This window comes from Cavia porcellus, unplaced genomic scaffold (assembly GCF_034190915.1).
Source record: "Cavia porcellus strain 051 isolate PalLab524CR breed Dunkin Hartley unplaced genomic scaffold, mCavPor4.1 scaffold_27, whole genome shotgun sequence".
Lineage (NCBI taxonomy): Eukaryota > Metazoa > Chordata > Mammalia > Rodentia > Caviidae > Cavia > Cavia porcellus.
Window position 1 is genome coordinate 49,449,219 of NW_026947510.1, and position 12,918 is coordinate 49,462,136.

The 12,918-nt window shown below is 39.8% G+C and overlaps 1 protein-coding gene across 6 annotated transcripts in view; it reads right to left on the reverse strand.

Moving 5' to 3' along the window:
• Positions 1-12,918, reverse strand: part of Dnai7 (dynein axonemal intermediate chain 7) — a 63,511-nt gene that overhangs the window by 15,062 nt on the left and 35,531 nt on the right. For all 6 annotated transcript variants that reach the window (XM_063238405.1, XM_013153136.3, XM_023565308.2 and 3 more), the window contains 2 exons: positions 11,892-11,995; positions 9,666-10,044 (listed from right to left, as the gene is read on the reverse strand). In XM_063238405.1, coding sequence (XP_063094475.1) covers positions 9,666-10,044; positions 11,892-11,995 — 483 coding nt within the window. The remainder of the gene's footprint in view (positions 1-9,665; positions 10,045-11,891; positions 11,996-12,918) is intronic.

A 12,918-nucleotide genomic window follows, 5' to 3' on the forward strand; every position in this document is an offset into this window, starting at 1 on the left:
AGAAAATACTGACCACTGGACCAGGCTTAAAAAAGATGTTTAAAGTGAGTCTTACATACAGAAATGAGAGAGAACTATCATCACGTGTAAATATGAATTCCATTAAGAGTAAACAGACAAAAGAAAAATAAAAATAATTAATCATCAGTGCAGCAAATCACCAAACTGTGAAGATGAACAAGAGAGGAAGATAAAAACAGTATTCGGAATAGCTAAAAAAATCAACAAAATGCCAGGAATAAGTCTGTACTATTCAATAATAACCTAAAATGTAAATAAACTAAATTCTCCCCATTAAAAACATGGATTGGATGAATGAATTACAAAAAAAAGACCAAACAATGTGCCACGTATTAAAAGTTTAATAAGTAAAAACACACAGAGACTGAAAAACCAAAGCATGGAAAATGACGCTGCATTTGCTGGTGCTCCCTATGGTTTAGGCCCCGAGTGTCCCCCAAAAGTCCACGAGTGAGAGGCTGGGCCTCTGGCAGGTACTGTGGTCCTTTGGAGGGGGAAATTTCTGGGGATGTGTAGGTACTGGGGACTGTGGCCCTGGCTCCTGTTCTCTTTTACTCTCTCCTCCTTCCTGCCTTACAGAAAGTAGTTTGCTCCCTGACACCAGAGGCCTGGCACTGGAACCTCTAATCCAGCATCCGAAAGAAACTTTTTGTCTTGCTAAGTGAATTATCTTGGGTAACTTGTATTGATGGAAAACTAACACAGAATACAAAAAGAAAAAAGAAAAAACAGGTATCCCACGATGTGGTGTGGTGTTCTGATCTGCTGAACCTCTCAAACTAAAAGAAACTAAAAAGTCTAAGAAAGTACCCCCCAACCAAAGGTGGTGACCGTGCACCCCTTGAATCCAAGTGCAGGGAGAACTTTCTATGAGGTTCTTTTAGCTACTTAAATTTTAGACCAACTCTGAAAAAAGGAACACAATTACTTTCAATCCTCTCATTGAAATTTCTTTAGCCCAGGAACAGTAAAATCACATCACAAAGGCAAGCGCTGGGGAACCAGTCAGAGACCAGAGAGCTTTGCCCCAGGCTTCTGCCTGACTTTCCTGGGGCCTATTTGAAGCAAGATTTAAGAAAAAGTCAAATTTCCCAAACTTCCCCCTCCCTACAGCTGTTGCTCTCTGTTCCAGTGCAGATAAAAGCAGAAGCTTTTGTCTCTGTAAGTGGAATTTTATAACCTCCTGTTCCCATAACATCCTGTTATACCCAAGCAGGGCCACCAACATACAAAACTGTCACAGCCTGACAGACTGCCTCTGTTCTCCTTCTGCCCACCCACAAGTTCTGTGGTGAAGACCAACCTCCTTGATCGGAAGTATAAACTGGGGCCTGTCCTTCGTCCAGTGTTCCGCCATCTTGGACAGAGGTCCCACTGAGCCAGGTGTACAGCTAATAAAATTCTGTTTTTCCTCATCAGTCTCTCTGATTTCTTGGATTCTGCAACACATTCAGCTGCCCTAAAACTATTCACTGTTCCTCTAAATTGCTCACATCTTCCAGTTTCTTGTCCTTTGTGAAAAGGGGATTTTAAGCTTCAAGGACCCTGCCTTTAAGTTTCTGATTTTGTCTCCTGTTTGTATATTTGTATATTGTATATTTATGCATTTCTTTTCCTGCTAATCTGTCTGTTGTCAGTTTACTTCAGCAGATTGGGTAACTGACCCTTCCCAGGGAAATACCCTCAGCAGCCGGGTCATCAGAACATATTCTGATAGCAAATCTGAACTTCAAATCTCAGTTCTTGACAATAGAATCCTTCACACATTAAAAAGCTCCTCATGTTGGTTGACAATGAAGCTAAAATATATTTTCTTCAGGTTGGGCATCGGGGTACACACAGGAGGCTGAGGCAGGAGGATCACTGAGTTCCAGGCCAGTCTGGGCTACATAGTGAGTTCAAGACCAGCCTGAACTAAATATCAAGACTCTGTCTCAAAAAGCAAAAAACAAAAAGTTTTTTATTTATATCTTCATCATGCTTTATATCTGGCAATAGAAGCAATTTTTACCATAATTTTAACAAAATTGGGCCATCTTCCATGTATTTTTCTTCCAGATAAACATTAACCATGTTTTATCTAAGCTCAGAAATTACCAGGTGGCCTTTTTGAGTGCACTGTTTATAGATCTATAATAAACTATGATAACATTCACACTGCATTTATGCCAAAGCTCACTTTTCTCACGCTGGCCAGCAACGCCCACTTCCCCTGCAACCTGCGTTCCCTCTGGCTTTGTGACACCAAGATTCAGCCCATATAACTATCCTCGTGGCCTGTCACTCGGAAGTCCACCAGATTCCCTCCTGGTCCTCATTTCTCCCCTACAACCTTTGCCATCACGCGCCCTAAAGATATTTTCCCTTTAAGGCCTCGCTGACATCGGGTCTTAGCTTGACCACATCAGACTGGCCTTCTCCAGCCACTCCCTCTACAGTGGCCGCCTGCTTAATTCTGCACAGGGCAGCTGTTACTACTTGTATCTGCTATTTCTCTCTCTCTTTTTTTGTTGGTTTCTCCTGAACTGGATATAAATTACGACAACAGGAAAATTATTTGCTCTCTCAGCACTGTCTCCTGGGGGCCAGAAGTGACTTCACAATTACTTACAGAGCAGAGCAAGAACATGACCCAGGGGGTGGCTTGGAAAATGACTGATACACTGACTGTGTGGAAGGGTGTTGAACACCAAGGAGCTTTGATACTGGGTTTTTACACTGGCTATCTTCATGGATTTTTAATTTGCCTGTAGTTACGCCAATATGTAAGCTATTTCATGGATCTGTACCTCCTTTCCTTCTTACCAAACTTCCATGGCTACATCAAAAGACTCAGCCCACAAAGTGTTACCTACCAGAGAAGATTCTGTTTGCTCACTTGCTTTTACTCTAGATCAATTTTGTCTCTTAATCTGCATGCATAATCTCTCATTGCAAATATCACTTATTAAATGTTACTCTTTTCTACAAGACCGAGACAGTCTTTAATTCCTTGTGGAAGGTACTTGGTAAATATTTGATGAACAACAAATATATTTAAGTCATGTAGAATTATCTATAATATATAACTTTTCTGTTAAGTCTTGTATTTGTGTAGAGTATCTTATAGAGGGAGACTACTTGTAACTTGAACTTTAAAGAAGTTCAGAGGTGTGATAGTACTGTTAATCCCAGTACCAAGAGGGAGATTGCCAAGGGTTTAAGCCCAGCCTGGGCTACGTAATGAGTTCAAGGTCAGCCTGAACTACATAATGAGACCCTGTTTCCAAAGAAAAGCTACAGTGATAAAAACAGCAGGGGTACTGACAAAAACAAAAAAATACCAACAATAGAAACAGACTTGAGGAGCAGTGGAACAGATTAGAAGATGCAGAAGCAACTCCAAACACAGCCACCTTAGCCTTGACAAAAGGGCAAACACCGTCACTGGAAGAAAGATAAACAGTGCTAGAAAAACTGCCTTTCCACATGCCAAAGACTAAAATTAGACCCATATCTCTCACCAGGTACTAAACTAAATCAAAATGGATCAAAGATCTAAATATTAAAAAACATAAACACTAATCCTGCTGGAAGACAGAATAGGCAGAACTCATAGTAGTTCACTTTATAAATGAAAACCCAATCACACATGAAATAGCACAAAGAATCAATAACTGGGATCTCATCTTATTTAAAAGCTCTTGTATTGGGGCTGGGGATTTAGCTCAGAGGCATAAGTGTCTGCCTTGCAAGCAAGGAGTCATGAGTTCAATTTCTGGTACTGGTAAAAAAAAAAAATTAAAGCTCTTGCATAACAAAAGAGACCCACAACAGAGTAAAGAGACAACCCACACAGAGTGGGAAGAAAAATTACCAGCTGTTTCATGAAGGACTAATACTTAGAATATATAAAGAAGTGAAAAAATCAGACTCCCCAAATTTAAAGACCCAATCCCCAAACAGCCATTTGAAAGGAACAGACACTTTTCAGATGAAAATGCAGAAATGGCGACTATATATATATATATATATATTTTTTTTTTTTTTTGTCTTTTTCATTTTTATCGGTACCGGGGATCGAACTCACGACTGCCTGCTTGCAAGGCAGGCGCTTATGCCGCTGAGCTAAATCCCCAGCCCCCTACTAAATATATTTTAAACATGTTCACCATCACTGTCATTCAAGAGACACAGATTAAAACAGTGCTGAGATGCCATCTCACTCCAGGAACAGCAGCTATTATCAAGAAATCCATAACAACGCTGGCAGGGTTGTGGGGAAGAGGAACCCTTCTTCACTTTTGGTGACAGAGGACACTGAGTAATCAGTGTGGAGATTCCGCAAAACACTAAAACTAGGGGCTCCATTTGACCCAGCTGGTCTTCTTCTTAGGACCCCATTTTCCTGAAAGAATTAAAAGCAACAAAGCCAGGTATGGTGCTGCATGCCTGTAATCCCAGCACTCAGGTGGCTACGGAAGGAGGATCACCACGAGTTCAAGGCCAGCTTGGACTACACAGAGTTCAGGGTGGGCCTGAACTACAAAGTGAAACCCTATCTCAAAAAAAAAAAAAGAAGATTTAAAAACATCACAGCAGTAAAAACAAAAACATCACAACAGTATATGCATTCCCATGTTCATAGCAGCACAGTTTGTAACAGCTAAATTTTGAAAATAGCCCAAATGCCCATCAATCAATGGATGCATAAAAATAATGTGGATTTTTATCAATAGAGTGCTACTTTGCCATAAAGAAGGATAAATGAGATATTTCTAGGTAAGCAGAAGCAACTTGCAATCATTTTCTTTTTTTTCTTTTCCTCTGTCTGTCTTTCTCTCTCTCTCTCCTTTCTTGAGACAGTATCTCACTATGCAGTTCAGGCTGGCCTCGAGCCCAGCAAGTCCATACACTTACGTGAAATAAATCGAATACACATGTTCAAATTTTGCATTCTTTGGTGTTAGAAATTGAAACTATAAGGATGAAAATGTACAATAGATATTGTGAAATAGGAAGAAAATGTTCAAACGGGAAGAGGAGCAAAGAGAGGACCTGGAGAAAAGCAGGAAGGGAGAAGAAAAAGACTCGAAGGAAAACTAGAAACAAAGCTTTCCTAAACAAGGAGGGGTAGCAGGGTTGAAAGGAAGGGAGGGAGCATGGGGACAGAAGAAGAATCAAGATGCATCGTGTACAGTTACAAATCCCCTGTGATGTGATCATTATGTGTACCTAAAGCACACCAATAAAATGAATTTCAAAGTTTTCAGACAAATGGGAAACAAAACAGAACAGAACCAGCGTTCATGCCATACCCTTAAGGTACGAAAGTGTTTCTGAAATTATCACTATAAACATTATCAGAAATACGCTGCACTTCTAAATATTGTATTACTTCGGATAATACCTATGGTATTAGTAGCGCCCATTTAAATGAACTAAGACATGGTATTAAGAGCCCTCTAGTGGTGAAATTCTTAATAGGCCTCTAAAAAGGAAAAACAGCTTGTGTAGATTACATTTTTAAAATAACAAAGTATTAAATATTTGGTTTGTGATTATTTTATATACAAAACTAGGTCAGGTATCTTGAGTTACAAATTACTTCATTCTTTTACCATATTTTCCTTGTAGTCTCCAAAGTCACTAGAAAGATGAGAAATGAAAGCTCTATAAATTTTAAAATTACGAAAGCAAACAAAAAAGTTTAAAAGTAGAGGAAATTCTTCCAACAAAATCAAACATATAGTTTGTCTACTAATCTTACAGGTAATTCCTAACTTACACATACAAAAGTTAAATTTCATGAGTATTTACGCCAGCTTTAAAAAAGTTACATTTTGCCCCATATGAAAATAGTGTTATCCATTGTATTGTCTTCCTAGTGCAAGAAGCTGAAAGATGAAATAAGATCAATATCTACAATAGATATTGTGAAATGGAATGAAACTGCTTAAAAGAAAAGAGAAAGTGGGATGGGGAAAGGAGAAAGAAATGGAAAAAATATATATACACATGCACAAGACAGTTTAGATAGTAACTAATTTCTATTAGTTCATCGAAAAGAAAGGACTGTGCCTATATTGCTTGATTAATATTTCATGCCTATATCTTGTCATATCACAACTGCTTTAAAGATAATACAGGATGTATTAACCATTGTTACTCTCCTATCTTGTTCTGCAATTTTGTATCATTTTTTTCCCTCTTATGACTGGGTTAGGTTTACGACTGTTCCTGACTGCTTGCAATGGTAAAGGAATGCAAACCCAGCAATAAATACGGCTGCAGACACTGAGCTCCAACTGCAATCTGAGCAGTGCATCTCCCTTGAGGCTGCTGGGGTGGGAGAGAATCTGCCTGTCACCAAGTCCAGCGCCAGAATGGGACAGAGGAGGGAGGTGCCTAGGAGGCCCTAGAGATTCCTATGGGAATCACATAGCACACCCCGCTCTAGTGGAAAGTGTCTTAATTACAGTATCTTTAATCACAGGACAATTTTGATGAGCATAGCAATGGTTGAATTCTCTGACATGTGGCGGGCTTTAGTATTTAGTAGGTAGCTTACAACAAATCAAACTCAGAAACCAGAGTTAACCATTCATTTGCTCATTTATTCTTTCATTAGATAAACAATCGCTGAATTCTGTCATAGAATATGCCCTTGGTAGATGCTATAAGTATTCGAATTCACAGCAGGGCGTGTGCCAAAAGCCTGTGAGTGTATCTGGAAGGCTGAGGCAGGAAGATGGTCGGAGCCCAGCAGGTGCAATTTAGCAACACAGAGAGACCCTACCTCAAATTTAAAAATACAGTGTTGGGATGTAGCTCAGTGCAGAGGCTGAAGGTTCAGTCCACAGTGCTGCAAGAGAAAAGAAATTCATACCCACAAAATCCTAGGCTAGTGTTTAACGAAAGAATTCTGATGCCATTAATCAGAATGTTAAGATCGGAGTGGAGGGTTCTGTCTATCAGGGAGAACAGGGCGAACTTTGTGGTTGTGAAATTTAAAGCAAGTCTGGAAAGACCAGCAGAAGTCAGGGCAATGGGATTTCAGAGACAGGAGAGCACAGCAGCAGAGGTTCAGCCTAAACCTTCCCCTTTTTACAGCGAAACAGGAAACTTGCTGTTTCATTTCCTGTAAGGAAGATGCATGCTCAGTGCTTATTTACTGAAAAGTCAAATGATACAGAAGCGCAGAGAATAAAATCACCTCCATTCAATTTACCCATGGCCTCTCCCCTGAGAGGTGAGCTAGGACGTGGCAAAGCTGGCTGCGGAACCGGAGGTGATTTGTTAACCACAAAATACCAGGACGCATGCGCAGAGCACATCCCAGATTCCTGCGCACTGAATTCTAACAGGTTTTGGATACCACAGCCAAGACCTGACATCAGCCTGACAAGTGGATGGTTTGGGGAGGACAGGCCACGTGGGGCGTTTGCAACTGTGTTCTCCTGCATGGTGGCCCACGCTGTAGGGTGTGTTTCTTTTCATAATTTTACTTGGTCCAAACTCACTCTGCACAGCCTGTTTCTTTTCTTACCTTCTAAAAATGCTGCTACCATTTGCAATCATCTTGACCAATTCTTTGCTCAGAATACAAAGAACCTAGAAACTACCTCTAGCAGGAGACTCCATCACCCCAGGGCCTAGCAACACCCCCACAATTCAAGACCACCACTGTTTGAAGAGGTTTTAGGCTTTTTTCCCCCCTTAACAAATATTTTTCCCTTCACAAAAACAAAAATCTTACTGTAAATGTTTGTAACTTTAAAATATCTTAATACATCCTAGGCAGACAGCTTTCTATAAAACTATATAAAGCCCACATCATTTTGAACTAGTATTTGGATATTTTGTACTTGCGCGGTGGACTGTATCACTGTGCATCCTGGCTTTGTGTGTGTGACTTGGAATTGACCAGGATCTTTGTTGTACCTCCAGCTATATTATTTTGAAATAAGGTCTCCCGAAGTGGCTAAATTGGCCAGGCCTTGAACTTCTCCTGCCTCAGGCTATCACAAATCATAGGTACATTTGCATAATGACAAATAAGGTCTGTAATTACACTAAGAACAGTGTGTGAAAACATCTGCTTTCTTCAAGCTCAGTGAGTACTGATCAAGTACTCTAAATTCATCACTTACTTAATGAACTATATTTTCACATTTTTATCAGCTAGTTGTAAGTGCTCATGTCCTTTGCTGGATTTCGAATCAGGAAATGATCATTTGCTTTGTACAAATTTTTATTTTGGGATTTAATACTCGTATATGTTGAATTTTTTTTTCGTAGTTTACTGTCTTTCAGGTTTGTTTATAGTGAGATTTATAGCCAGGTGTGGTGGCACACAGCTGTAATCCCAGCAGTCAGGAGGCTGAGGCAGGAGGATCCTTGTGAGTTTAAGACCAGCTGGGGCTACAAAGTGAGCTCAAGGCCAGCCTAAACTGCATAGTGAGACCCTGTTTCAAAAATAAAATAAAATAAAATAAAGTAAAATATGTAGTGAGGTTTATTTAGTAATATAAATGTTGGAATCCCATTTAATCTTTTTTATTCATAGTTTTGGATGAAGCACTGAGAAGCAAGTCCTGAAGAGGAATGGAAATTGGGATTAGCACTGGTATTAGGATTGAAATTAGCACTAGAATTGGATCAAAGCTGGAATTATATCAGCCAGTGCTGGAATCAGAAGTACTGCTCATCAAAATTGTTTTGATTACACCTTTTTGGACCGAACATTTATAGCATTTTTGTCAAATAAAAGTCTTCCAATAAATTTTCTTTCATGGTCTTTTCATGGCTACCTTGATGTGCTAAACCTATTCAAAAGGTTAATGGCAGCCTCTGTTAAATAAAAACATTGTAGTGTGTCTGTAACCACCGTATTAACTGGACCTGGCTCTGGTTGGTTCCCCAAGTCAAACTGACCAGGGAAGGTAAACACTGTCATCAGCTAGGGCAGGAGGCTCAGATATTCTAAGGATGACAAGTTTTTACAGGAATACAATGTTTGAAGAAAACAAGCTTTTGCTTTTTAAAATTCTTTTACTTTCTCAGCATTTGGTCTTGTAAGACTAATAAACGACAGTCCTTCCATTTATAAAATTATTTACTGTAAATTTGTATTCAGTGGCATGTTCCCTTGTGTTTGAAACACAGAATACATCAAAATTATGTGGCTTTAAAGCTTTCCAAGAGTGACCCTAACATAAAAATGAGCAATTCCTGGGTCGGAGGAAGTGGGAGGGGAAGGGAAGAGGAGGAGAGGGCAGAAGGCAGAGGAGGAAATAAATTAAACATCAAGACACTGATAAGAAAGTCACTTTCTGACAGTTTATAGCTGTTCGAGCGTCTTGAGAACGCTTTGCTGGAACCTAGGGACATTTATTGCACGAAGGCAAAATGTACACATTTAAATGTGTCCTACTGGGCCGGGAATTTAGCTCAGCGGCCACAGCACCTGCCTGGAAAGCGCAAGGTCCTGAATTCTATTCTTACTACCAAACAAAGCAAAAACAAAAAAGACCTTGTTCTTAAAAAAAAAAAATCCACTTTATTTTGGGCAATCCATTTGGGGGCCCTGCTCCTAGAAGTTACTGCTATTCCCCAAATCATTTTCCTACTTTTAAAATAAATACAAAATAAACGTGCCCTACCATTTGCACTTCAGTATTGCTTTGTTCTTCGGCTTTTATTTCTCCCTCCTGAATGAAGACAGACCCTCTCTCTGATGGTCTGCCGTCTTCCTGGTCCTCCTGGCCGACTGTTTCTGGGCTCCTTGCCCCCGTCCTGAAGAGCTCCATCCCCGCGGGGGTGCCTGGTACTGTGGATGCTGCGGATGCTGCGGACACTGCAGGCACTGTGGATACTGCGCGTATTGCAGGCACTGTGGGCACTGCGGGTGCTGGCACCGCGTCCCGAGGAGTTACATGATCATAGTGAGTGTGCAGGAGCCGGAGGGCAATGCTGCTTGTTGCTAATACCTTTGGAATTTCAAATCCGATCTGTGTGTGAGAGAATCTCACACTTCTGCACCTGTTGATAATTCATTGTAACGAAATGAATTAGGATGCGCTAGATGTATTTCACATTTATACTTATTATTGTTGTTGTTGTTGTTGTTGTTGTTGTTGTTGTTATTATTATTATTATTATTATTATTATTATTATTATTATTATTATGTGCCAGGGATTGAACTCAGGACCTTGCACTTGCCAGACAGGCGCTTATGCTGCTGAGCCAAATCCCCGGCCCTCACATTCATAATTAAATAATATTTTCTTCCACGTTAATTTCACTCCAGTTCTGAGTCCCAGCCACACCTGTTTTAGGTGCAGTGCTTTGGACCCAGTCGCTGCTTGCTAATCCTTCTCAAAACACTCTTGGAACTGTAACCCTGCACTTCCATCTCAGCGGCTCTTTCTGTCTCCCCACACTGCCTTCCCAACTCCCTTTCATATTGGGGCTCGGGGCTCCCTCCTTCTGCTCTCCCCGCAGTCCCTCTTCAGCCCTGCACACACGCTGCACAGGACCCCGTCTGTGACCTCCACTGCTGCTTAGGTAGTGATATTTAACATGAGCTTTATTTTTCCTGGGGAGGAATAGGAGGGGAGCATACCTGTGTGAATGCACAGGATTACTGATGTTCAGGACAATTTGACTTCCAAAAACTTAGGAAGCTTGGTTCATTACTGATGCCTCCCAAAAATATCCTCCACCTCAGATTTCACCCAGTGCCTTCCACCAGCTGTGTGTCAACTCAGTTAAGTCCAGCGATGAATTTAGAAACCTTACAACCCCTGCCTGACCCATCATCAAAATAAAACCAAACTGGTCCTGCCTCTCCCATGCCAAGATACTCCCTAATTCTCTTCTTAGAGCCCAGAGAGCATACATTAATTTATTTTTAGTTCCTTTAAAATTGTACACATTAGGGCTGGGGATGTAGCTCAGTGGTATAAGCACTTGCTTGGCAAGTGCAGGGTCCTGAGTTCAATTCCTGGTACCAAAAACCAAACAAATAACAAAACTATAGATTAAATTCCTTCACACTTTTATATCTAACATATTTTACAACAAAAGGGGCTTATATAGTCTCTGATGGTACTATGGGATTGCAATAAATGGAATTTGGGGAAATATTTTCTTCCCTCCTTTTACTTAATATAAAAAAATGAAGTTTATATGTATTTTTTTCCTGTGTTAAACTACAGTCTTTTCAAGGCTGGCTCCAGAACTTCAGGCTTCTAACTTTTAGTCTGCTAGTTGTCCTATGAAACTCACTGCCATACTAACTCAATTTGAAATGTTTAAGATCAAGCAACAACCAGGTGATCAGGAATGTTTCATCAGTCGTTCTACAGAAAGCTGTTTCTTTCTTGAAAACAGTTGTGGAAATATCACATAAATCTCGAAGACAATTATACAACATCTATTAACTTTTAAGAGTTCGCAAACATATAATTTTTTTTAAACTCTAGATTGCCATGTAGCCATTTCTACTTCTAGGGAGTAAGAAAAAAGGATTACAGTGGTGAAGAGAATGGGAAGACCTGTTAATTGTAGTAGACACCATGCTGCAACTTTTAATATTTAATTACTATTAATATTTAAATAATATTGAGGATTAATATTTAATTCTCAAGCCATTCCTTTTAAGTCAAATAATACAATCTTTATTTTACAAGTGATAGACTGAAGCTCAGCAAGGCTAAATAATTTGTCAAAAGTAAATGCCAGGTCTGTCATTCAAACTCCTGTCGGCTGATTTTCCAACATGGGTTTTCCATGTATACCACACTGTTACACAATACACATGTGCCTGCCTAAGATGGTGTGACCACATGCCACATCTACAGGGAAATTATCACCCACTGGGTACCTTGGGTTCTTCTTGAGGTTTGCCCACACATACAGCGTAATATTTTCACCTTGAATGATTTTTTCCATATTTCCAGTGTCCAGATCTGCGAAAGAACTAGCTTGCTACAAGAGAGAAAAATAATAAAGGAAAACATTATGAAGAGCCAAAAGCATATAAAATATACTACACAGGGAAGTTATTTCATTACTTATATATTAGATCCCCTTCATTAACTGAAAGAACAACTAGGTAAAAATAAGCTCAAAGTGACAGACTTTTTAGAAAAGTCTCTAAAGGATGCAAATATATATTTACTCAATTAAATGTGCCTCTCTTCTTTCTACTCAGTTTGCCTTAAGGTGTCTAATGATTAAATTTGCTCCTACAGGGCTGGGGAATATAAATCAATGGTACCGCATCTGCTTGATCTCCAGCATGGCTGTATTTGTCTCCTTTCCATTGCTGGAACAAAATGATAGATACAAAAAACTTAAAAGGCCAAAAGGTTTAATATGATTAATAGATTCAGAGATTTCATCCCATGGTCTTCTGGCTTCAAGTGACAGAGGAAAGATACTCAACTCACAGCATCTGTGAGTGGACCAGATATGTGCTTCACTAATCTGCTATGTGACTCTTAAACCAATCAGATTAACAATTAAGATTAGCCAGTGAAACCACCACCACTACCACACAAAAAAGTCACTCCCATGTTCCCAGGTAGAATCTGTGCATTACTGTTGCATTACCCTTTTCAATTGTAATATCAGAATCATAGCTTTGCACTATAGCTATGCACATACTTTTTTCTCTGTACATTAAAATGTAGAGTGTAAGAAGTAGCCTTCCTCAGAATACGCAACTATTTGTTAACTGAGTGAATGTTAATTGTAGTTCATTACTGTTATAATGTGAAATTACTCTTTAACACATTGTCATAGTTTATATTGGTTGGCCCCAAGCCTCATATGTTTGCGTTGTGCATTTGTGATTGGTTCATTGTCTAGCACTTGGATTGATGGTGTCAGGGCTACACCCTCCTAGG